Source organism: Sphaerodactylus townsendi, linkage group LG02 (genome assembly GCF_021028975.2).
Source record: "Sphaerodactylus townsendi isolate TG3544 linkage group LG02, MPM_Stown_v2.3, whole genome shotgun sequence".
NCBI classification, from domain to species: Eukaryota; Metazoa; Chordata; class Lepidosauria; order Squamata; family Sphaerodactylidae; genus Sphaerodactylus; species Sphaerodactylus townsendi.
In genome coordinates this window covers 66,969,587-66,995,402 of record NC_059426.1, presented here as the reverse complement: position 1 = coordinate 66,995,402, position 25,816 = coordinate 66,969,587, and the positions used below count along the sequence as shown (strand labels likewise).

General features: G+C 47.0%; 1 protein-coding gene across 2 annotated transcripts in view; it reads left to right on the top strand.

Annotated features, from left to right (window-relative positions):
- Positions 1-2,816: 2,816 nt before the first annotated feature.
- LOC125427400 (protein Wnt-6-like) overlaps positions 2,817-25,816 on the top strand; it is a 51,669-nt gene continuing 28,669 nt past the window's right edge. Inside the window, exon 1 of one of the 2 annotated variants that reach the window (XM_048486760.1) lies at positions 2,817-3,388. In XM_048486760.1, the coding sequence (XP_048342717.1) occupies positions 2,890-3,388 (499 nt within the window). In that variant the 5' untranslated portion in view covers positions 2,817-2,889. The remainder of the gene's footprint in view (positions 3,389-25,816) is intronic. The other variant, XM_048486759.1, reaches the window with a different exon arrangement.

Genomic DNA, 25,816 nt, shown 5'->3' with positions numbered 1-25,816 from the left:
CTGCTAGGTAGCAATTTTTTTTATTTTGTATTTTTAAAAACTTCATACATCGCTTCTGTAACAAATGGAAACACAACGTGATTAACACTATGGTCCTGTTTTCTTTTTTATCCTCATAACAACCCTTTGAGGTAGGGTAGAATGTGAGCATGCCACTGATCACCCAGCAGGCTGCCATGGCAGAGTAGGGATTCAAAGCCTGGTGATCCAGGCCCTTGACTGACTCTTGAACTGCTGCACTGCACAGGCTTTAAAGAAGAAGATGAGCTTGGATTTATACCATAAGGAGTCTCAAAGAGGCTTACAAACTCCTTTCCCTTCCTCTCCCTGCAGCAGACACCTTGTGAGGCTGGTGGGGCTGAGAGAGTTCTGAAGAACTATGACTAGCCCAAGGTCACCCAGCAGGCTTCACGTGTAGGAGCGGGGAATCAAACCCAGTTCTCCATATTAGAGTCCACCACTCTTAACAACTATACCACTCTAAAGGATAGGGGCATCAAATGTTAGACCCATCAGTCTCTTCCTATTAGGGAAAAAAGTCCCTCTAATTAGATCAGCCCAGGCTAGCCTGATCTATTTAGATCTCAGCTCAGCAGGGTCGACTGTGCCAAGGATTTAGGGAAAATATCCGAGTGATCTGAAGGCAGGCAATGGCAAACCACCTATCAACAGTCTCTTGCCTTTCAACATGTCGGGTCACCATAAAGCCAGCGGTGACCTGATGGCAAAAAAGGAAAGGAAAGGAAAGGAAAGGAAAAAACCCCACAACTCTTCTGCTGTAAACAACTCCAACCTCCAGTGATGAAGGGCACAGGAGAGTATTGAGTCCAGTGGAAGGTCCTTTGTTACATGCAGTGTGGCAGAATTTATGGAATTGTTTCTCTAAATGCTCAAAGCACATCATGCCTACAAGACACAGTAGACCTCAGGGCATCCAGGAGCCTTGGCAAGTAATACAACCTCTACATTTCAGATAATGGTCTAAGGCAGAGGTGTCCGACTCTGGTGCTTCAGATGTTCATGGACTACAATTCCTATCAGCCCCTGCTAGCATGGCCAATTGGCTACAATTGGCCAATTGGCCATGCCAGCAGGGGTTGATGGGAATTGTAGTCCATGAACATCTGAAGCGTCAGAGTCGGACCCCCCTGGACTAAGGCCTGCTTGGGGCTACCAATTGAACAAGAGATTGAGGAGATATTTGGAGTGTGGGAAGGGGGTTGGAAGCTATTTTGACTCGTATCTTATACTCTTGGTCACTGCACTGCACAGGGTCACCTGTTTTTTAATGACAAAAGGCACTTAGGTATTCTGAGAGGAGCTCCCTGCTTGCCATGTGCCATGCACAACATAGCTCATTCTGTGACGGGTCTTGGCCTTGCATGTTGGGAGCACAGCAGATGGCGAGGACATGTGGCAGAGAACGTGAATTTGCCAGGCTGAGATCTATGGGGCTGGCAGAAACTAGCTAGGATGGGTGTGAAGGAGGAGGCCGCAAGGAAATACTGATGCAAGTGGGGAGTTGGGAAGGCTGCAAATAATGCTACCTGGCTGGGGTTTAATTAACATGGTTCTGGGGAACTGAAGCTGGATGGGTCAGGCCTGTTAGGCCTGTGGACAGCAAGACCTGTGGGAGCGAATGTGTCACTTCAGAAGAGGAAGAGTTTGGATTTATATCCCCCCTTTCTCTCCTGTAGGAGACTCAAAGGGGCTGACAATCTCCTTGTCCTTCCCCCCTCACAACAAACACCCTGTGAGGTAGGTGGGGCTGAGAGAGCTCGGAGAAGCTGTGACTAGCCCAAGGCCACCCAGCTGGCGTGTGTGGGAGTGCACAGGCTAATCTGAATTCCTCAGATAAGCCTCCACAGCTCAAGTGGCAGAGCAGGGAATCAAACCCGGTTCCTCCAGATTAGAATGCACCTGCTCTTAACCACTATGCCACTGCTGCTCCCCAGGATTAAATGGAGCAGAAGGGCACCCTACCAATGGTACCTTGGACTCAACTGAGGAAGTGTCCGATAAAAATGTGATGGATGGACAGCTGGCTAGTTACCCAGACACACTTTTTTTTGACACAAGAACTATAAAACTGAAAAAGCAAGTATAGTTTTGACCAAGTTAGAAATAGATAGTTGGGCTGTTCAAGTCTCTTTATAGGCGACTTATTACTCAAGCCATTGAAAGTACATATTTTCTCAGCCCAGAAATGTCCAGATTCCACCAAGCCCTTCCGATGTGCCACCACACTGGCCTGGAGACCCTTCCGGATTTCTCACAGGGACGGGTTTTTGTGGTGATGGCAGGAGGGGGAGGGGGCATCTTCAGGACGACTTGAAAGGTAATCTGCACTTGCTCAATAATGGCGCTGCTATATAGGACTGCTTCAAATGTCCCGGGGCTAATAGGATAGGTAGCCCATTGAATGCAGACAGGCCGAGTGAGTGATCCGTGGAAAGATCGGTGATGGGAGCGGGAAAGGATCAATACGAGAAAAAACAGTGCGACTGCTGATGACCGGCTGCTGGCGAAGGGAAGGCTGAAGGTGAAGGCTGGAGAAGAGGAGGGGGATCCCAAGTGCCGACGAGAGACCCGCCGCACCAAAACGCCTGGGACTGCGGACCAGCAGCTTCCAGCCCGAGCCGTGTGAACCAGGGAGGCGGCTGCCCGACACCGCTTGGGGTGTCGGGGCACCACAACGGACGGCGAGGCATGCATGCATACAGGGGAAGCCCGGAGAACGGACGACTTGGCGGCGGACGGCTTAGCAAACGCCGCTGGGCTCAGGGACCCTGCCGAGGCAGCAGGGTGGGCAATTTTCGTGAGCCTGGCTGGCCCCCTCTTGGGTGAAAGGTTCTGTCTTTCCTGCTGAGAGACCTCCCCCCATCCCGAATGTCTGCAGTCCCTCCTCCTCTTCCCGACTCTGTCCCTCTGTCCGGGCCGCCGGAGGGCGATGGCAATCGTCGGTGCGCTCGGAATGCGCCGCTTGGCACTGGCTCAGCCCCCTCCTTCCCTCCCGCCTCACTCCCTCTCTGTCTTTCGCCGTCCCCTCCCAGCGCTCCGCTGTGCCTGTCAGGGGGAGGCAGCCTCGTCCGTCCGTCCGTCCCGTCCGTCCGTCCCCTCGCTGCCTCCCTCTCCTCCTCTGCCCGGGACTTGGCTCACCAGCCGCCGCTCAGCCAGCCAGCCAGCCCCGCTTGCCCCGCGCGCGCTCTCTGCGCCTCCCAGGGCGCAAGGTGCGCCGCGCTGGAGGAGGGCTCGGCGCTGGACCGCCCGGCGAGCTTCCCGCTCCTCCTGGTTGCCGCTGCGCCCGCAGGATGTTGGCCCCGTCCCGCACCCAGCTGGGGCTTTTCTTCATCTTGCTCTGCCCGGCCAACATCATCGGGCTATGGTGGTGAGTAGCGGAGGCTGTGCCCCGAGGGCCAGTCCCGGGAACAGGCTCTCCGAAGGGGGGAAGGCGGGGGGGGGGCGTTGCCTCTTAGAGACAGGGGGGAGCCCATGAGAGCCCCCAGGGACCGAGGCAGCAGTCGGGGGGGGGGGGGGGGGAAGGCAGAGAGGGAGAGGGGCTTGCCGTGGGAGGGGGCTTCTCGAACTTGGGCCAAACACTGTTCCAACTAAAAGGGCAGTTGTGCAGCCTGAAGTTGTGTAGTCTGCCAGTGGCTAGGAGAAAACAGCAGCGTTCCGCGGAAGACACGACCCTAGATTCATGGAAGCATCTAAATACTCCGGGAATCAGGTCCCTCTCTCAATTTAAGTAGGGCCTGATATCCCTGTTGCATGAGGACAAAGTCCTTCGAAATCCCCCCACCCACCCACCCACCCACCCAAAATCTCCAAGGGTTCCATAAATCCTCTAGAGCCCCCCTCAAAGAACCCCCGCCCTGTCGCTACAGATGTCCCTCCTCGTCAGTTGAGCAGTCCCATAGGGCACGTTGCCCCCTTTACTGAGACCCTCCAGAGGAGAAGAGCCAGCCGTGCTCCCCAGCGCCCTGTCTCCCTGCAGCCTTCCCCCTCTCCCCGCCCGCCCCGTCCAAGCCCTCGGGGTTCTTAAGGTAAACGCGAGTCAGTCCTGTCGGGATGGGGAGCCGACGCCGGGCGAGCGCTGAGCTGTCCTCGGGCAACATTCCTACAGAAAGCAAGGGAAGGAGGGGGAGAATCGGCCAACCCTTGTCGAGAAGCCTCCGGATCTCCGTCGGAGAGGCAGGCGGGGGCACCTTACCACACCGCTTCCCCTTCAGTAAGTCAACTTTAATTAAAAAAGAGACACAGAGAGAGAGAGAGACAAGGTGTAAAGCAAACTCGAGGTGATTCTGATAACGACCCCCCTCCTCCACTGCCCTTTGTAATAGGGCCCTCATCAAAAGGTGCGCGGGAGGCAGGCAAGAGAGGGGGAGGGGGCGTTCATTACACCGACCAGCCCCTAGCTGGGACCCAGCCTCGGAAAAGCGCAGGTATCTGTCGAAACATGACCTATTTAAATCTATTAAGAATTTCACCCAACCTGTCCTGATCCCTTTTTAAGTGCTTTCCAGCCCAGCTTCCTTCCTTGCAATCCGGGGCATAACTCATTAGCTAAGGTGATTCATCTCAACATTGTCACACTTGCCTGACCTCCAAAATCAAGTGCTGGCTAACCCTTTCCCTGCCTTGTCGGTCCCCTCTTCTCCTGAAGAGGTTTGTCTGGTTCATTCTGGGTGGGCTGTCCCAGCCTACCTGGATAGTCCGGGATTGGGCCTGGAAGCCCATAGCTCAGGTATACAGACCACCTCCCTTCCAAGGCTCTCCAAAGGACTTCAAGATCATTGCCTGGCCTGAAAATCCAGACTGGCTATTTGTTCTTTATGGGTTTTCTAGGACAGGAACATTGGATTTCCTTAGGAAGTTGGGCCAGCAGCTAGACCAGCTGTTCTCTCCTGCTGTTTGTCTTGATTGTCCCAAGAGACATAAGACTGGTTTGCACTGACACACACATAAGAACATAAGAACAAGCCAGCTGGATCAGACCAAAGTCCATCTAGTCCAGCATTCTGCTACTCGCAGTGGCCCACCAGGTGCCTTTGGGAGCTCACATGCAGGATGTGAAAGCAATGGCCTTCTGCTGCTTCGGCTCCTGAGCACCTGGTCTGCTAAGGCATTTGCAATCTGAGATCAAGGAGGATCAAGATTGGTAGCCATAGATCGACTTCTCCTCCATAAATCTGTCCAAGCCCTTTTTAAAGCTATCCAGGTTAGTGGCCATAACCACCTCCTGTGGCAGCATATTCCAAACACCAATCACACGTTGTGTGAAGAAGTGTTTCCTTTTATTAGTCCTAATTCTTCCCCCCAGCATTTTCAATGAATGCCCCCTGGTTCTAGTTCTTGTGTACGTTTGTGTACATCACTGGATTGCTTGATACCAAGTGGAATATACCTGAATACATCAACCAAGTTCACTGAAAAGTTTTTGAAGTGATGCCTAGTTGAAAATTCTGTCCATCATGATGGAACTACAATAGCTCATTCATACACCAGCATGGAGCAGTGGTTAAGAGCAGGTGGACTCTAATCTGGAGAACTGGGTTTGATTCCCCACTCCTCCACATGAAGCCTGCTGGGTGACCTTGGACCAGTCATAGTTTTCCCAGATCTCTCTTAGCCCCACCTACCCCACAAGATATCTGTTGTGGGGCAGGGAAAGGAAGGAGTTTGCAAGCTGCTTTGAGACTCCTTACAGTTGAGAAAAATGGGGTATAAATCCAAATTCTTCTATCTGCAAGTCACCACCTGATGATGTAGCCATCAAGCTGCAACTATGCGTGTCTGCCCTGGCCCTATATGGTACCATTATGTGTTGCTATGATTGTGTGAGCTCCCTCGCCATGCAAGCAGCTGTACATGGGTGGGGGCCACATTCCCGTGAAAAACAACCCAGGCCTGAAATGACAGCAGAATGATTTTGCCCATAGCAGGTATGCATACATTTTATTTAAGTGAAGTGAGACGTAAAACCAGACTTCTGTGTAGTAGGCTGCACAGGTGAATATTTAGAGAGGCAGCCTAATTCTCTTAATCAGCACTATCAGCTTTGGTCTTGTAAGCCTTAAAGTCACAACGTGGGTATGGAACACCAAAAGACTTTCCACTCGATGTTCAACAGGAGTAACCCAAAATAACACACCAAAAGTCCTTCCCATGTTGTAGACCTGAAGACTCAGTACTTAGGGCTGAATACCCACCATCCCCTCCTCCATTAACCTGATCTATGTTAGTTCATGCCTCGTGTTCCTCTGTCTGTCCCAGAAGCATTCTATAATTGCATTTGCTACAAGAGGGGAGCCCCTAAAGTGATGTACAAGGCCAACTTTTTGTGCAAAACAGAAGGTGATGCATCCCAAATGTAGGCCGAGCAATAATACAGCAGTCATTTTTTGGGGGGCTTGCACTTTTATCCTTAAGTTCCCTGTAGTACATGCATTAGAATACATGTGCTCCATTTCCTTGCTTTTGTCCTACTTGATCCCAGGCTAAGATCAGGAGGAGGAAACTACCAGACAGGGGTGGGTTGGGCATTATGGTAACTGGGACTTTCCCCTGCAGCCTGGTGGTCTCTCTCCCCCGCACCCCCAACAATGCCTGCCCAGGGATAAGAAGGGCAACCAGCTGTGCATAGTGCAGAAAAGGCATTGCCCTGTCTGCAGGCTTTCTCCCTAGCTCTCCCTCATGGATTGGGCAGTGTGTGTGTATTTGAGACTATTCCAGGGCCATTTTTTCCCTTCCAGCCCACCACTGCCACCAGGTGAAGTACTTGCCTTGCTTTTGTCTGAGGGCTCTTTTTTGTAATGTTGCTACCAGGAGAAAGTGCCTTAGAAGGCAACCTGATAGAAGCTCCTCCACCCAGCGAGGTCTTCCCTTTCTGTAGCTCTTTCTGGTAGGGCTAATTGAACACAGCTTGGCTCCTGGATTAGCAAAGTCAAAGGTTGCTATTCTCACCTCTCATCTTCACGGGGAGGGGGGGCACAATCCACGGGGCCACGTTTTCCTGAACAAATGCCCATGGAAAGGAACCAGAGCTGCAGCATAGTGTTATTGTTGTGTTCCTGTTCATATCAGTGGGACCTGAACAGAAGATCTTCATAGCACACAGTGTCTTCCCTCGCCTGATCTGCCTTTCTCTTACCCTGACCTTCTTCATGGCACTCCAAACCTGTTGCCAGTTTGCCTTTTGCCAGTTTCAGCCATAGTTTTCCTCTTGATGTGCTTTTCTCTCCATAGTGCCAGTGAACCTGCATGGCTATGGCCTGTGGCAGCTCAGAGCCACACAACATGGAAGGGGGGGGGGGAATTGTTCTGTCTGGTGCCCCAAACAGCGTGTCCTACAGTGCAGCTGCCTCTCAAAGCGAGAGCCTCTGAGTGTCAGCTGTATTGTGGGAAGCGGCTCTTTGTTCCATTTGGGGGTGGCTGAGATGGTTGTTTTTCTTGATTTAGTCAGGATCACTGTGCCAAAGGGTATGAACTCCTGCCGTGAGAGATTTGTGAATGAGCTATACATTTAATAGACATCAGGAGGTTTTGGCATGTGAATGTCTGCATCTGGAGGAGCAATGACTGAGAAGGGGCCCGGATGTGGCGTGCCTGATCCACCTATGTCAAAGGGAGGCACAATTGTTCATTCCCTGCAGCGAATCTTTCGCCCAGTGAGTGACAAGTTGGGAGTCTGGCTGCAGACGGTTCACATTTTGTTCCATACATACAACGCCTTGCTATTTTAGCACACGCATTTAGTACACTCCAATATGAGGCCTTCTCCTCCGGCTTTTGCAGACTGAGGCGCAACTGGGTCAAGGGTGTGGTGAGTGGTGACCACATGGACATTGGTCAGTTCAGATCAGAGGGAAGTCAAGTATCTCTTGCTTCGGCAAAGATACAGCAGACACAGATTTGGAATTTGGCCAGGATGCTCAGGATGCAAATTGTTTGGGCTCTTGGATGGCAAAAAGGAGGCTGGTGTCTGATCTGGAAGAAAGGCTGTGATCTTCTTGTATGTATTGGCAGAGCTGGAGTGAGGAGCTTAAGCGGATTCTGCAGATGAGGGCAGATGTTCAGGATAGCCTGGCTTCTCCTTGGCTTTTGTTTAAAATTAATTTTAAAAACCAACCCAGCTGCAAACCAGTGAAGAAAACAACCCTGAACTCAAACATCCAGTATCAAGAGTTCATCTGGGCTACGCATGTTGTGCTCGGCTGTAATATTGTGAGGTGAAATGGATCCAACAAACAGGATACGCATCAGATACCAAAAAGTTTGACTTTCCTTTCTAGCACTGCTTCAGTGCTTTCTGCTGCCCAGGGACATCAGGCTGGATGTTATAGTGAGGCAAGGAAAAGCCAGGCAACATTTAGTGCTTGGAGAGCATCAGCAATGCTGAGTGCATTTTGCAGAGTGTATGTCATGACATTTGGAGTGAGAATTCAGCTCAAACCCCTCAGATTCGCTAAACAAAACCCAAGTTTCTAGCCCTTAAGAATATGAGACAGGTTTACAACTGTGGCCAATGCCTGGGGGATCTCAGGGTTGACAAAAATATCCCATGGTCAGGGGATGGGGGTTAGGGCTGTGCCTTCCAGGAGTGGACTGGGAGGAAAATGTGGCTCTTGAAAAGGGCCAGCCTGCTCCACTCTTGCCCCTCCCCCAATGGATGGAGGAAGAAAGAGCCAGACGGCCTTTCCAGCCAGCTCTGTACTGCACTTAGCGTGGCTGAGTAGCGCCTTCTGCATATGGGGTGCAAGTGAGAGCTGACTGCTTGGGTGGGTGCCACAGCTGGCCATCCTTCTTACCACTGGTCTGGCCAGGCCAGTCTAGAGGGACAGGCATTGACCCCATTGGAAAATGTCTTAATGTCCATAATGACCAATCCACCCCTAGTGCCTCTTAACTCTTTAGCCTTTTCTGTAGCTAGTAAAATTGTTCCAGAGTCTTGGGAGGTGGTCAGAGTAACATCTTGAAGGCCCAGGGGGGCTTCAATCCCTGGACTGCCATGGAAGCTTAGCTTGTAGAGTGATCTGAGATTAGTTACTCTCTCTCAGTCTAACCTCATGCACAGTGTTGTGCAGAGACTAATGTTGTAAGCTGCTTTGAGTCCTCATTGGGAAGAAAAATCCTAATTGGGGAAAAATAGTTAAAAAACAAGTAGAAACAAATACCTAAACAATTACTTAATTTGCACAAACTGACATTTTCCTTGGCATTCGATTTTGATTATTTGCATCTCTGCCTATAAGGTAATGCTATTTATTGATCCAGTGTAAGCTTTTCACTTTGGCACAGTAGAGTCTACTCCAGCTCCAAACAACTGGAGAAACATTCCGGGAGCAATAACAGGTGATGCTTCCCCTTTGGGTGACAGGCCTGAACATCAACAGTCCTTCGGAACCTCTGAAGGTTAGCTACTTCTGAGGAACTGCTTACACACTCCATCATCTGAGGACCACAAAATCTGAAATCAGTCTCTGATTTGTTTCTATCTCCCAGTGAAGTGTTAGAGGCAGAGCTAAGTTTTTAAACACTGCTGGCAAGATCATAAGATCTTTGAGAACCGACTCTAGACCAGTGGTTCTCAACCTTCCTAATGCCGCAACCCTTTAATACAGTTCCTCTTGTTGTGGTGACCCCCAACCATAAAATTATGTGTTTTTGATGGAAATATGTGTTTTCTGATGGTCTTAGGTGACCCACGTGAAAGGGTTGTTCGACCCCCAAAGGGGTCGCGACCCACAGGTTGAGAACCACTGGCCTAGACATTTTGATACCTGTGGCTGAAAATCCAGAAGGCGACCTCTCTAGTGACTGGCTGGCTAAATAAACAAATAAGCTGCTTGCTTTCCTGCCACCCAAAACCTTCTGGCAGCAATTCCTGCTGCTGTTGACATGGCTGTTTACCCCACATGACTTGCCTTAGAAAAAGGCAAGGCAACCACCTCACCATGTGGCATAGGTCAGCCATGTGGCATAGGTCAGCAATAACCAGAGGGATCCTCCTTGAGGAGATCTGACATCTTGCCTTCAGACTCATTGGGCGACTTCCAACAAAACAAACAGTAACGCCAACTAAAAGCCCACATTTTAAAACCCAGCCAACTGCATTTATCATAAGAAAAACAAAGCAGCCATAAAGTTTCTCAAGATTTCATTTTTGCTCTCCCTTCCTCCAAGGAGCTCAGGGCAGTAGACACGATTCTCTCCACTGCTCCCTTTCATCCTCACACCAGTCCTGTGAGGTAGTTCAGGCTGACGGTGAGTGGCCAAGGTCAACCAGTGAGTTTCATGCAGTGGTGGGATTCAAAAATTTTAACAACAGGTTCCGATGGTGGTGGGGCCAACAGGGCCGGGTGGGGCATGTCGTGGTGGGGGCGTGGCCTGGACGTTCCAGGGGTGGGGCGTTCCAGAGCTGGGCAGTTCCAGAGCGGGGTGGGCATTCCTCACTTGATGAGATTTGTTGTACGCAACGACAGAGATTACCCCCTTGTTCCTAGTGGAGTTAATCATTAACAACCAGTTCTCCGAACTAAGAAAATTTTAACAACCGGTTCTACCGAATAGATGTGAATAGGCTGCATCCCACCTCTGGTTTCATGGCAAGTGAGATTTTGAACTGCAGTGTCCTATGTTCCTAGTCTAACACTCTAACCGCTATACCACACAATAAGTGGTGTATAAAATGTTTCAGTTTTTATATGCTCCTTGAAATAAAGTGGTCTGCATGCATTTCTTGAAGGTTATGACTTAATGGGCATGCCAGACCTCATCAGTTCAATAAAACAGGTGCCATTACAAAAAAAAGGCCCTGAATTAGCCTGGCACTCAAAACAAGGTTTAACCTCCTGACCTGATTACATTGAGTTGACTTGCAAGAGTGTGCAGATAGTCTGGAAAGACTCAGTCAAAGGGGCTTACCAAACCACGTAGCCAGGCACAAAATGGATGAGCAATGAAACCCAGGAGCACTAATATCTTTTGCTTTCTCTGGAGCTTCACTCCGCCTAAAATAACTCTCAATAAATGCCATTCAATAATGAAGTACTGTAGTGTTGCCAACTTTGGCTTGGGAAATTCCTGGCGATTTGGGAGCAGTGATATGGGAAGGCAAAAATTGGGGATGGAAGGGAGTTCGGCATATGATGCCATAGAGTCCGCCCTCCAAACTGCCAGGGTTTTTGTAGTCTGTACCCTGAAGTCTGCAGGTCAACTGGAATCTCAGGAGAACTCTAGGCCTCACCTGGAGGTTGGCAACCGTAGCTGAGAGCTGGACAACAGAACCTCCTTCACTACTGTAAATTATCCCAAACTTATGAGCCTTTGTCCCAGCCTTACTCTTTATGCTCCACGGAGAGGAATTGTGAGGAATATCTTTAAGTCAGTCTTGATTTGCTGGGAAAAATAATTAAGATCTGACACTTTTGGCAAGATCCTGTGCTGTGCAAAGAAGTGGTAGGTGTTCAAGATGTGTCCTTTCTTGGAATAATCTAATCAGTAGTGAAACGTTTGGACAGTAATTGTGGGCTGAGGACACGATAGATGTGATTGATCTCATCCAGTGGTTTTGACATTATCGCAGGCTTGCTCCTTGGGGGACAAGAAAACCCTAATTGCGTCATCTTAAATCCAAGGAGATGTGCTTATTTTCACCACAAACATCTTGGCAAAGAAGACTGTCCTCTTGATCTGAGTAACAGTGGATTGTATAAGCATAGATTAATGTCTTGGACAGGCAGTATTGAGGCTTGTGGGAAACACAGATTGAGATTTAAAAGCCACACATACCAGGAGATTTGATACTGGATTCTAAAAAGAGGTCCACTGAGGGGTTCTCTGTGGGGGTCCCTTTCTTTGAAAGCATCAAGGTTCTGCAGGAACATGTGTTGAAGGGGCTGGAGGCAGGAGAGAAGAAATCCCAGTCTCTAGAAACAGTTGGCCGGAGACTTACTTGTATTAAGGCATCTATAAATAGCCAGTAGAGGGCAGCGGAAGAGGCAATGCATATCAAATACCATTTCCAGTTCCTGTCAGCCTTCAGCTGTGATTAAGTCACTATCCTTCCATCATGGTGTAGTGGTTAAGAGTGGCAGACTCTAATTAGGAGAACCGGGTTTGATTCCCCGCTCCTCCACATGTGCAGCAGACTCTAATCTGGTGAACTGGATTTGTTTTTCTGCTCCTGCACATGAAGCCTGCCGGGTGACCTTGGGCTAGTCACAGTTCTCTCAGAACTCTCTCAGCCCCACTTACCTTACTAGGTGTCTGTTGTGGGGAGAGGAAGGGAAGGGATTTGTAGGCTGCTTTGAGACTCCTTAAGGTTGAGAAAAGCGGGGTATAGATCCAACTCTTTTTTTCCTCTCCACTGGTTTCAAATGCTGGATCCTTTGAGAAGTGTAGGGACTCTTTTTGATAGGACATTCCTAAGAGTTTCTCTCTGTAATCAAAGGCTTTGATGAGATATTATGCCTGCACCCAACCCCTGCCCACCCAATGTTTTACAAATAGAATAAAGAACGAAAAGCTTTTGGTATAGGATGGACTATGTACTTAGGTTCATTAAGATCATTAAGAAAAAAATACTGTAAGAGTACATAAGAGTGTCATAAGAGTACACTGAAATAGATTCCCAGGGATGTTGTGGGAGCTCCACTGTTGTGGGAGCTCCCACAAAGACGCCAGCCTAATTTCCCTGGTGTTGAACACTCTTGCTTGTTTTAGGTTGTAAATACCTGGGTGATACTGAGGCCACAAAATGTCATCTGATGCTACAATTTACCAAAGAGTTTTGGAAATACGATGTTCAGAATATGCACAGATGTTTCCCTTCTGTCTAGAGAGCCAATTCAGACAACATAAAAGTTCACACTTGTATTTTGTTTAATAGATGCATTAAATATCCTACAGACCCCTCTTGGTCTCTGCTTGCAGCAATTTATAATCTAGTTGACAAAAGTTTATTTGTTGATTTGGCAATTGCTGATCATAGGCAGAGGCAATCCAAAAAGCAAATTTATCTGGTTCTTAGGAAAGTCAGCAAATTTTGTGTCTACAGTTTCCACATGCAGAGGAAAGGGGGGAAACTGTGTTCAGATTTTGTGTGAGGAGTGTATATTTGAATTTAAACTTTCATGTTATATTTGGGTCTGGTGGGAGCTGGACAGAGGCGTACCGGGGGGGGATGGTGCCTGGAGACAACTCCTTCTCCGGGTATCCCCCCTGTGCCCCCATGTACTCAGGGGCGGGGCTCTGGGTGTGGTCCCCCGAGCCCCGCCCCTGGGCTCCTGCTGTCCGGCTTCTCTCCCCAGAGCCTGGGGAGAGCAGTAGCATGGCCTCCAGGGATTTGCTTTTTAAAAGCTGGGAGGCCAGGGGGGGGGGGGGCTTGGGGACCCACACCCAGAGTCCCACCCTTAAGCACATGGGTGTGTGTGTGCAGGGGGGATGCCTGTCATGATGGGGGGGGGATTTGCTTTCGCTTATGCAGGTGCAGTGTAATCACTTCTAGCTGTGGCCTGGAATTCTGTGGCTGGGAAGAAACTCCAGGCCAGACAATGTGAACAGTCTGTTTCTCATGTGGGGGTGGGGATCTTACACTCATATTATCAAGAGTCTGGTGCAATTTTTGCCAGAACTCTCTTTCTATGTTCCATGCATGTCTTCAATAAAGACCTTGAACCAATCAAGTGAATTATTGTCTGAATGGCGAATCTGACAATGCCTGGAGAAGGCTGGGCATCGGGAGGGGTGTGTGGTCTTCAGGCTGCTCCCTCCATGTCCATGACGAGATGGGCAGAGTGGAGGAAGCCTGGAGATGATGAGGAAGTCCTGCTGCCTTGTCATCTTCTCCTGCTGCCTTGTTGTCTTCCCGGAAGGCATCTGGTCACGTGGAGGGCCGATTTTGCACCCCCAAGTGACCAGATTAGTTGTGCCTCTGGGGCTGGATATACTGCACCATGAAGTAGGAATGCCTGGATGTACTGCACCATGAAGTAGGAATGAACTAGGAATGCCAAAGTTATTATAGTGCCCAGCTATCCTGGAAGGAATCAGGATATCAGGAAGGAATCAGAGATTTCTGGTTGAAATCTGCATACCAGAAGAGATTTCTGCTTCAAGAGCAGTCCTTAACCACCCTTAAGGCAACAATTTGCAAAACGAGTGTCATCTGGATCCCTGGTAAGGCACCAGAGCCATCAGTTTGGGAAAGCATCCCAAAGAGCATGCAGCTTGATTGGTTCAGGATATAGAGTAAAATGCAAATCACTCAATCAGTGCAAAGAAAAGAGGCTGTGGGCTTTACTATATCCTTTTCAGGATAAAGATGGCAGGAGACTTGTGAATTCATCTGCCATTTCCTGGACTATCTTTGTTCTATAATGCTTCGCTTGGGGCCTAGTGCCTTGGAGACAGAACAACTCTCTTCAGTTTTTTTTAACTAATAGGGTTTTTGGGTGATTATGTGTGTGTGGCTTTCGTAAGCTTTCTAAGCACGCTACAGGCACATGTGGTCCTGATTACCTTCGGAACAAGGATGGATGAGAACTGCAGTTAGTCAAGCAGTTTGGTTGTTTTCTCAGATCACTTCAGGTTTTGTTAAGCAACTGACTGCTACGGTTGCAAGGAATGATCAGGAGTTTTATTGACTCGGGGTTCTCTCAGCCACCAAATCTGACAACAGCAGTTTCTTTCTTCCTCTGTATAGGACTTTAATTACTATTAGGTGCGTTCCAGCTCTATTGTGCTATAATTCAGCAAATATAATTGTTTGGGATTACTTGGTGTGTGTTGAGGAGCAAAAGATGTGTATAGGGGGTCGGGCGGGAGAAGATGTACTGCTGACAACTCCCCTTGCCCAGCACTGACATCATCAATATTCTCGAATAAAACCACCCTACCCTGCCATTGTGCCCTTGACAGAAGCTAATCAAATTTGCAGATGTCACTAAATTAGGAGGGGGTTGGGGGAGCTAGCACCCCAGAGGACAGGGGCAATATTCAAAATGACCTGGCTGGACAGATTAGAGAGCTGGACCAAAACTAACAAAATAAATGTCAACAGGGAGAAATGTAAGGTACTACACTTAGACAGAAAAAGGAAAGCACAGATGGGTGACACTTGGCTTGACATCAGTACAAGTGAAAGGGAAAAACTTCCTGACAATGAGCCATGCATGTAGGTAAGGGGGGGTTCTCGGGTTTGAACCCCCCCAATTCATGTCCGAAGCTCCGCCCACCCGTTTGTGGGTTTTTAAAGCACTTTAGTGCTTTTTTGGTTTTTGGCCTGCAGGGGCGCATTGTTTGGACTAGCAGCACCAAACTTTCAGGGATTGTTTGGGGGACTCTCCTGATGATACTACCTGGGTTTGGTGAGGTTTGGTTCAGGGGGTCCAAAGTTATGGACTCCCAAAGGGGGTGCCCCCATCCTCCATTGTTTCCAATGGGAGCTAATAGAAGATGGGAGCTACACCTTTGAGGGTCCATAACTTTGGACCCCCTGAACCAAACTTCACCAAACCTGGGTGGTATCATTAGGGGAGACTCCTAAAGATACCCTGAAAGTTTGGTGCTTCTAGCTTAACAATTGCACCCCTGACAGCAGGCACCCCCCAAATTTCCCCAGATTCTCGTTTTAAATCCACCCTCTTCGGCATGGATTTAAAGGGAGAATCTGAGGTCCTCAGTTTAGAAGAAGAAGAGGAGTTTGGATTTATATCCTCCCTTTCTCTCCTATAGGAGACTCAAAGGGGCTTACAATCTCCTTTCCCTTGCTCCCTCACAACAAACACCCTGTGAGTTGGGTGGGGCTGAGAGTGCTCCGAAAAGCTGTGACTAGCCCAAGGTCACCCAGCTGGCATGTGTGGGAGTGCACAGGCTAATCTGAATTCCCCAGATAAATCTTCACAGTTCAAGTGGCAGAGCAGGGAAACCCGGTTCCTCCAGATTAGAATGCACCTGCTCTTAACCACTACGCCACATTGAAAGTGATGCTGTTTCAGGGTGGGGGATAATCCACCCCAAAACAGCACCACTTTCAATGTTCTTTAACTAGGGGCCCCAGATTCTCCCTTTGAGGTGGATTTAAAAGGAGAATTTGGGCTCTCTAGTTTAAATGCCATTGAAAGTGATGTGTTTGGGGGTGGATTCCAGCATCACAGCAGCTGCCCGGGGGGCGCATAACTCAGATTTTGCACCAGGCTCCATTTTCCCTCTATGCCTCTGCCCAGAGGGGAGGGGCAGGGGAGGGCAGGGCAGGGGAGTCTGCTATCCCCAACCTCGGAGAGCTGCTTTTATAAGCGCTAGGCCAGGGGCGGGGCGTGGGGAGGCGTGGCTATGCCCTAGGGGCGGGTGGGGGGTTGGTCCCACCCCCGAACCCCCCCCCCTAAAAAATCTATACCTACGTCCCTGCAATGAGCGCTGTTCAACAGTGGAATGCACTGACTCGGAGTGTGCTGGAGGTTTAAAAACCTTCTTTGGAGGTTTTTAAACAGTGGCTGGATGGTCATCTGTCAGGAGTACTTTGTGTGTTCCTGAATGGCAGGGGTTTGGACGGGATGGCCCTTGTGGTCTCTTCCAGCTCTATGACTCTTTCCTGTTTAAAATATTTTTTATTAATGAAAATGAATACAATAGAAAAAGAAACAAAAATCAAATCATAGTTACAATTAGATCTAGAAACTAATAGATAAAATAATATTATGCCCATTATATAGCAATCAGAACACAGTTACTAATAATGACCATACTTAATATGAATTCTAATAATCCAAGATATATAAAAACATAGCCTTCCCTTCCTGCATTTCTTTCCTGACCCGAAACAGCCCTGAGGAGCCACCATTTGCTGTACTGTAGAAATCTAACACATAGGGGAGCCAGGTCACAGTTTCCCCAGCAGGGCAGATAGCCGCTCCCTTGGACCATTTCAGTTTGCGGGAATGGTACGGGGAGGGCGGGGGAGGTTTAAGCCCAGTGGTGGGATTCAGCAGGTTCGCACCTCTTCGGCAGAACCGGTTGTTAAAATGGTGCTGGTAAACAACCAGTTGATAAATTATTTAAATCCCACTGCCAGAACCGGTTGTTAAATTATTTGCATCCCACCACTGTTTAAGCCCCTTTTGCTGTGTGATCCTATTTCAATCTGAAGCACTGAACTCTCAAACCACATCTGCTGACCTGATCCAGGTATGTATATTTCTCCAAGCTTGGGTCTGATGCCAAGAGTGAGCTGGGCTGGCAGAAAAATGTTTAAAGCAACAGAACCAAACAAGGCAAAGGATAGCAGGATTTAGCTCCAGTTACGTGCCTGCGCTATTTTCTATTAAAAATAGGCCTCTGCTTCTTACTTTACACATGGACAGCTGGACCTGTGGATAAATTAATATAGTTCCTTCATCAGAACTGTTGTTCTTTATCAGCACAATGCAACAGGTCAAACTGCCTTGTTCCATCACCCACCCTGCTCCACTTAACCTATGCCAGAGGTTTCCAGATATGTGACACCAAATGCTGTTTTTAACTGTTCTTCCTTCAGCTCTGTTTCTATCCCTCCCTTTACCAAGGGCACTTGAAAATAACACAGAAAATAAAAACAAAATACCCAATTATATAATTAAGCCCAACAGGTGCTTGATTCTGGCAACTGTGCTGTGAGCCCAAAGCAGAACATTTTACAGCTCTTCCAGAAAGTACTTAAGCATGAAATTTTGACTCATCTGCAGGGGACGTCCTTGTACAACTGCCTGAAGGCCACTAATGCTTCCCTCCTAGCTTCTGGAACTTGACACACGGATGTCAAAAAGCAGCCCACTGGAGATTAATACTTTCTGCAGAGCGTCAAGGTGGTTTCTGAAGCACTTTTGGCCCCAAGCAGTTCTTGGTAATTCATAACATTCAATTTCTTTTCTCTTGAGGATTCACAAACTTTCCCCATCCCCATCCACTCTTCATACAAGGATTATTCTGCTTGCTGTCACGAACAAAATCTTTGACATGCCTGTACAAAAGAAGATAAAACATAATATCTTAGAATAATTAAGACATAAAGGCTCTTGCCAACAAAACCTTGTATTTGACACTGAACAGAATAATTTATTAGCTTGAGTTTGCTAGTCTACTCTTTTGGGCTTTTCAGAGTCAGGTTTTTGAGAGTCCTCGGTGTATTTACGAAAGGGAAAAACAGAGAGCTCCTAACTTTGTGATGAAAGTCCTGAACCTTGAAGGTGGCCATCCTGTGCATGTTGACTTGCATGTAATGGATCTGTCTTTTAAGTAAACATGCAAAATGTGAATGCTGCCCCTTTGCCATTAGTTTTTGTTGGTACTCAAAAGCATTACTATCAGGCATAATTTTTAATAGGCCTGGCAGTACTTGCCAGCTGTTACCCAAGAATAACAAGGAGATGAGAAGACTGCTTTTAAGTTAAAGTTGCTTGCAAAACTGCCTTGAAGCTCTCCCCGAAATCCAAGGTCTATGGGCTGCAAGAAAGAGCATAATCTGCTGTCCTGGCATTTGTCCTCAGATTTTAAGATCACCAAACCCATTTTGGGTATATCTCTTTGTGTATGAGCTACCCAAACAATCATGGCTGTTGGACTGTGGGATTGAGGTTTTATCAGTGCAACATTTGGGCTGCTTAATTACTCAGCTGGGAAGGCAGAAATGAGTCAAACACATAAGTGACGTCCAGGAAACTCTTTAACCCAAAACATTGGAGTCAAGGTTCTCTGCCCTCAGGATACAGGAGTCTGGTTGTGTGATTATAGCTGTCCCTTCAGACCCTGATTCCTTAATCATGTAGCCTGTGCCATCTACAAGCATTGTGGAGGAGATGCAGTCCACCCACTTCTAACAGAACCCTCGATGCTTTTGTGACCGAGGAATTTATTTATTTGCCATCTTTCCAGAGCAAAGCTGTGGGAGGAGGGAAACCTGTGGCTAAGATATGCTGGTGAAAGATCTGGGTCTGGTTCCCAGTCTGCCAAAGACTCTCTAGGGGATCTTGAATAACACACTTCCTGTTTGCCCTCATTTGTTCATCCATCTTTCCCATCACAAATGTTCTGCTGTTTATACACAGATCCTGAAAATAACATGTATTTGTTATGAACACCCATAGCAAGCAAACCAGTTGTCTTCAAGGAAATGTTGCAGGCCTCTTGTTCATAGTAAACGTTTGCATGTGTGTTTTTAAATGCAGAACCTTAGCTTGTAAAAACTCTTATGCGGGAAACACATTTCTTGCCAGGTACTTGGACAAATCTACTTTTTCTTCAGAAGCATTCAGCACTACCCTGAAAACACTCCTGTAGATATAGTATAAATGCCTGGATGGATACCTCATTTTTTCACCAGTGTATATGTCATATCTTAGGGCATGTATCTTATCTTAGGCTGGAGGACATTGGAGTTTTCTTCCAGTTTAAGTAGCTGTTCCACTGTAGGAGAAGCTACAGAAGCTGAAGAGAAGAGGAAGGCTTTCAATCTGGCTGAATGAAACAGTAGGATACATTTTCTAGACCCAGTAGTCTGTTAGTATGAAGGTCTCCCCTCAAACTGAAGAAGAAGAAGAGTTTGGATTTATATCCCCCCTTTCTCTCCTGCAGGAGACGCAAAGGGGCTTACAATCTCCTTGCCCTTCCCCCCTCACAACAAACACCCTGTGAGGTAGGTGGGGCTGAGAGAGCTCGGAGAAGCTGTGACTAGGCCAAGGTCACCCAGCTGGCGTGTGTGGGAGTGCACAGGCTAATCTGAATTCCCCAGATCAGCCTCCACAGCTCAGGCGGCAGAGCTGGGAATCAAACCCAGTTCCTCCAGATTAGATACACGAGCTCTTAACCTCCTATGCCACTGCTGCTGAAGAGTGCAGTCCAAGGCCAGTGGCAGCTTCTTCAACTCTGGGACTGCCACAGTAGGTTTACCTGTGCATGCCTGCTTGTGGCCCTTTGGGAAGTTCTCCAGGTGCATCAACAGGTCAAGCAATTGTATGATATCCTTCCATGTCAGGTCAGTTTAGTTTACTAAGAAGATTTGGCTACATTGCACTGTATATTTGGAGAGAACTCTGAAGACTGAGAAAGGGCTTTCGATCAAGTAAGCACGATAATTTGCCTCTGGAAGTTAGGCAGGCAAAGATGCCAGAGCATAATGTTTAAGGGGACAGCTCACTGGAAGAGGCTTTCTGGTGAAAGAGGGTGTAAGTAAGATTGAGGTGCACCATGCCAGGATCCGTTTTGTGCTACGCAGTGCAGGAGCCTCGTATTTCACTAGATTCATTTCAGTGTGGTCATGGCTGCTCGAGGGGACCCACCGGGCTACAGCAGAAAAAAAAGGAAGTGGTGGTGACCCTAGTCCCTTCAGATTTAAAAATCTCTGGCAATGTATATGAGACAGTGCTTGTATCATGTTTTAAAAAGTCTGGAAATAAGCTGTGGAATAATTACAGCTACTTTGATGTGATAGTTTCCATGTAAAATTGTATTGGAAATGGCTCTTCCCCCCTCTTGCCAATAGTTGGAATAGTTCTAATTGTGAATTTAAATGTGGGTTGCATTTCCTTCTCACAATCTGATAACCCAAGTGGTAAAACAGACATGGGAGCAGATTGATTTCCAGTTCCCATTTGTAGCAGTTGTTAAGTAGCCCTCATGATTGGATACAATTCTAGAAGACGTGGATTAGTAGGCTAGTGAAGCAGCCAGCCACACATGCCCAATCATAAAGCTCCAAAGTTTGTTACACAGTCCCAACATAATGAACACCAGTATTTCTGCTGTACATCATGTCCAGGGGAACATAGATTCTGAAGTGGGAGAAAGACATAGTATTATTATTATATTATATAATAATAATATTGAATTCATAGAAGAAAGTGAGAAGCAGGCATGTTTTCTCTTTAATGTAACATGTTTATTTATTTAGATATTTATACCTTGCTTTTTTCCAATAGAGACCTAAAGCAACTTACTACTGGATCCTCCCCCTCACATTTTATCCTCAAAACAACCTTGAAAGGTAGATTGGAGTAAGAGAGAGCAACTAGCCCATGGTCACCCAGAATGGCGCAGTGGGAATTTGAACCTGGGTCTTCTAGAGCTTGGTGGCAAACCTTTGGCACTCCAGATGTTATGGACTACAATTCCCATCCCAATTGGCCATGCTGGCAGGGGCTGATGGGAATTGTAGTCCATAACATCTGGAGTGCCAAAGGTTCACCACCAATCTGATACGCTAACTGGTTGTGTGCCACTCTGGCTATCTAAAGATAACAAGGAAGACACCAAGTTCATTATGAGTTTCTGTAGACTTGATGCATGAAGTGGAAAGCTTATACTGCAATGAATTTTTTAACCTGCAGTTAGATTTAATACCAAGTCATGGTTTGGTAGTCTGTGTATGAGCATTGGTTCTTCTCACTTCTTACACTGCAATTCCTGCCTTCACTTCCTGATTTGTCGCAAGTCATATGGGTTTGCTACTTCTGAAACTGCAGATTGTGGTTTGTCTTTGCCTTACAAACAAGGATTGCGGTTTGCAGTTGTGGTTGGCAGAGCAAATGACAGCTACAGTTTGGTTGCAAACCAGGAGGGGAAACAAGGAATTGTTGCATGAGAGAGGGAGCAGGGGTAGGCTGACCAGACGTCCCGCTTTTGGCGGGACAGTCCCACCTTGAAACAACTTGTCCCGCGTCCTGCGGGTTTTTTCAAATGTCCCGGGATTTGGAAGGCTGCCGCACTGCCTTCTGGGGTGCAAGGCAGTGCGGCAGCCTCCCGCGCGGCCACAGGAGCGCACGGCCTTCTGGGGCGCTGCCATTTCCCACCCTGTCACAGGACGGGAAACAGGAGCACCCCAGAAGGCAGTGCACTCCTGCGGCTGCATGCGCATGTGCGCGCGTGCGCGCGACCGCCCGCTTGTTCTGGTTCGCGAATGTGACCATCTGGTCACCTTAAGCAGGGGGTATTTGTGAGCCCAAGGCTTACTCCAAGCTCTTTTAGGCCCCTTCCGCACATGCAGAATAATGCATTTTCAATCTACTTTCACAATTGTTTGCAAGTGGATTTTGCTATTCTGCACAGTAAAATCCAGCTGCAAAGTGCATTGAAAGTGGATTGAAAGTGCATTATTCTGCATGTGCGGAAGGGGCCAAAGATGATACCACAAACTGATTTACCATTCTAGAGTAGCACAGTGATTAAAGTGTTGTACTGGCACTGGGCTGAAATCCTCACTAAATCATAAATCTCATTGGGTGACCCTGGTCCAGTCACTGTTTATCAGCTTAATCAACCTCACAAGGTTGTTGTGACAATAAAATGAAGGAGAGGGATTCTTGCAAAATACTAACATGGCTACAAATTCTCAGATATTTCATCTTATCAATATTCAGTGTTATTTTAGATTTAGAAATTCTGTGGCATCTTGTAAGTATTCTTATTAAGTGTGGTGGATTCGACATTCACTTAGCCAAGATTGTCAAGACATTAAGCAAGCTGCTGCCTGGAAAACTTTTTTGAAAGACAGTTTTTGAAAAGCAATATTTACACAGAGAAATAACATGGCTTAAAAAGCAGTTTATGCTTGTAGTGTCAGACGGTAAAACCCAAATTTCTTTCCTGCTGTAACCTGTTGAGACCACATACCTCCACCCTAACTTCTATAGCTTCAATAACTATTAAGATGAATTTGGAATTTGCCATATCATGCAAACACAATTTCTCATTTGCTATGTATTTGAGTATGAGATCCACAGAGTGACTCAAACGATTTGTACAAATTACATTATTGCAAAAGAACTAGCAATCAGGAACAAAATTTGGCTATTTTATACAGGAAGACTCCTTATTGGGAGAGAAAAAGTCCCTGTGGATCTGGGCCCATAGAAAAAAATAGTACATGTGCTTCTCCACTGGCAGTATTAAAAATATACGTATTTCAGCCCAATCCAGAGGGCGGTGGGAGAATAGGTTAGGTTGTAGGATTGGTGCAGGCCCACATCAATGTGTTTGCCCACCCCACTGGCGTAACAGGCACCTATGCTGACAGGACAAACCTGTGGCAGGAAGATGCCATAAAGGTTCATACCACCTGACCTGGGAGGTGCTACTGCCCTCAAAGCTGAGTTGGTGTAAAGGAGGATGCCAGCATGTCCGGGGGCAGGGTTAGGGTGTTTCTGGGGTGGAGTCAACTTCTACCCGCTTTCATCCTAGGAATGCCCTTAGCACAGGCCTGTAACTTATGCCACAAGAACACATGGTGTAAGTCACTTTTTTCAGTGGAGTTTTCCAGATGGCAGCAGGTCCCCCCCTCCCAGCTGCTTGGTGCATTGGCCAGAGCACCCTTAGAGGTTGTGTGGCTTCTCTGCGCCATCTCAAGCCGCCATGGAGCTCCCCTCCATCTAGATTGAGCTGTTAGTTTTATTTTGCCATTGCTGTATCAATCTCCAGGTCACACAGAACAACTTTATATTGCATGCTGCTTGCAAATACCAGTCCTGACATAACATGCAGTGTGGCCTGGTCCCGTGCCGCAGCACTTGAAGTACGTCACGGGATGGTCTGAGGAATAAAGCAGGGCTAATGATTTCATGGCTATAGCCTTCAGTTTACCAATTTTATAGTTTTCCTATGCCTATCCCCTTTTTACATTTTTAATAGTTTTTAAGCTTTTATTTCCCATTAGTATTTATGCTTTTATCTTACTTTCTTTGTTTCCATACCTTTTTGTGTTCCCAATTTCCTATTACCAGTAGGTTTTGTTTATTTCTTTTTCTCTTCATATATATTTACTGTTTTAATACGTCTTATCCTTTTAGTTTTATTTTATTTACTTTATGCTGGTCTAGGAACATAACAAAGGTTGATTGATTGACTGGCTATTTTAGCGATCTCTTGTAGCAGCTGTATGATAAATGATACAGAAAATGGCAAAGCATTAAAATTCTGGGTTTTCGTTTTCTAACATATATGCTTCTTTAAGACCTGCCTTATTCACTGCTAGATGTGGGGATAGCTCACATTTGAGCAGCAGTCTGAAAAGGGTAAAGAAACTAAGTTTTGGCAGCATCATGTCTAATTTCTGGTAAACCAGGTCTGGGAAAGAAGCAAGACAGGTTGTATCAATGGTCGAATCCCCAATTGAAATTTGCATGCAGATCCAAACCTGTTCGTTGTGAAACCATGTCCTCTTCATTGGAGTTTCTCCCTCCCCACCGCAGCGAGCACACAGCAGACACACCCGTTGCAGAACTCTTAGCAATCCCCACTACCAGGCTAGCTCACTTCGCCGGTCTCCCCTGAGTGGCTGGTATGCCTTGATGGGGCAGGACCTTTTCCCACTGTGGAAACATACCTTGTAGGGGCATGATAAAAAAACCAGCATGTAAAAGCTTAACGTTTAACTGTTTAACTGGGCAAACAGTTAATCGTTACCTGTGTAAACCATTAACAATTCAAAGTTATGCGTTTGTCTGTTTAACATTTGCATCCCCTTCTACCGGCCGATCACAAAAGTGGAAACAAAACCAAGGAAAGGCTGCGCGTGCATTGCAGTGCTGATTGGTTGCCCAAATTCTGCATCACGCTCCAGGGTGGGAGATGAGTCAGGGTTTCAACCCTCATCCCTCCCCTCGGATCAGCTCTGAACCGTGTTAATGGGGTCTATGCCACTTGCAACCAGGTCCTGCCGGAACACGGATTAACGGGGAGAACGAGGGCCAGAAACGGAATCTGCCATACAAGCAATGGGGAGGTCGTCCCTCAAACTTGGTTAGTTTGTGTTCTGAAACCTTATATGTCTATTTGTACAAAAGACTGCACAAACTCACAGCCCAATGTTTTGCATGAGCAGAAGTTTGTATTTGGATTTCACAAGTTTCTTGGCACAACATTGTAGTGCAAGATGTAAATTGGTTGTTGTATGAGTAGAAGCCTCCTTCTCCACGCAGGACATCTTTGGATCTAAACCAGGGGAACTCTAGATATTAGACTGCAGAAAGCCAGAAATTTGATTGATTGATTGATTGATTGATTGGATTTAATATACCGCCCTATCCCCGAAGGGCTCAGGGCGGTGAACAATATAAATATAATATATAAAACTTGTATACAATTTAAAACAGTTCTAAAACAATGGGGTGGTTTATAAATCGAAACAATAAACAAACAAACAAACAAACAAACTGCTATTGAACCTACATCTTCTAGCATCACATGAATTCTTGTACAGCACTAGCTACACTTTTCCTGCTGCTTATGGTTCTTTGGATCAAAACATACCCTGACCAACGCAAGGCTGGTTTGAGCACAGTTCTGATAGGAACACGTGTCCTCGACTGATCTCTCTTTCTATGAGGGAAAACCATCTGGGTTCAGCATCAGTTAGGATGGTACTTCATAAGTGTCTTCTACAGGAAAATTTATTCTTAAAAGATGACTACAACAAAAGAACGAATCTGAAGGTCACTACTGTGATGTCAGAAAGACATGTTAAAGTGAAAGTAAGCCCTTACTCCAGCAACTGGAACCAACATATCTTTACTTGGAAGTAAGTCCCTCTGAGCTTAGCGGGGTTTACTCCCAAGAAAGTGTGTATAGGATTGCTGCCAAGAATATGCTGAGAATCCTGGCGGTAAACTAGCATACCTTATGGCTGACTTGCCAAAAGACATGGGTATAAGCTCTTGCAATGATAGAATTTTAATCAGTGGAATTACTTGCAGCTGCATGTGAGTGTAAATAATATAAACAAAGCCCCTTAGCTAATAGCAATTGACATTTCAATCTTTCAATAATTTGTTTAATCTTGTGTTTTGTTATT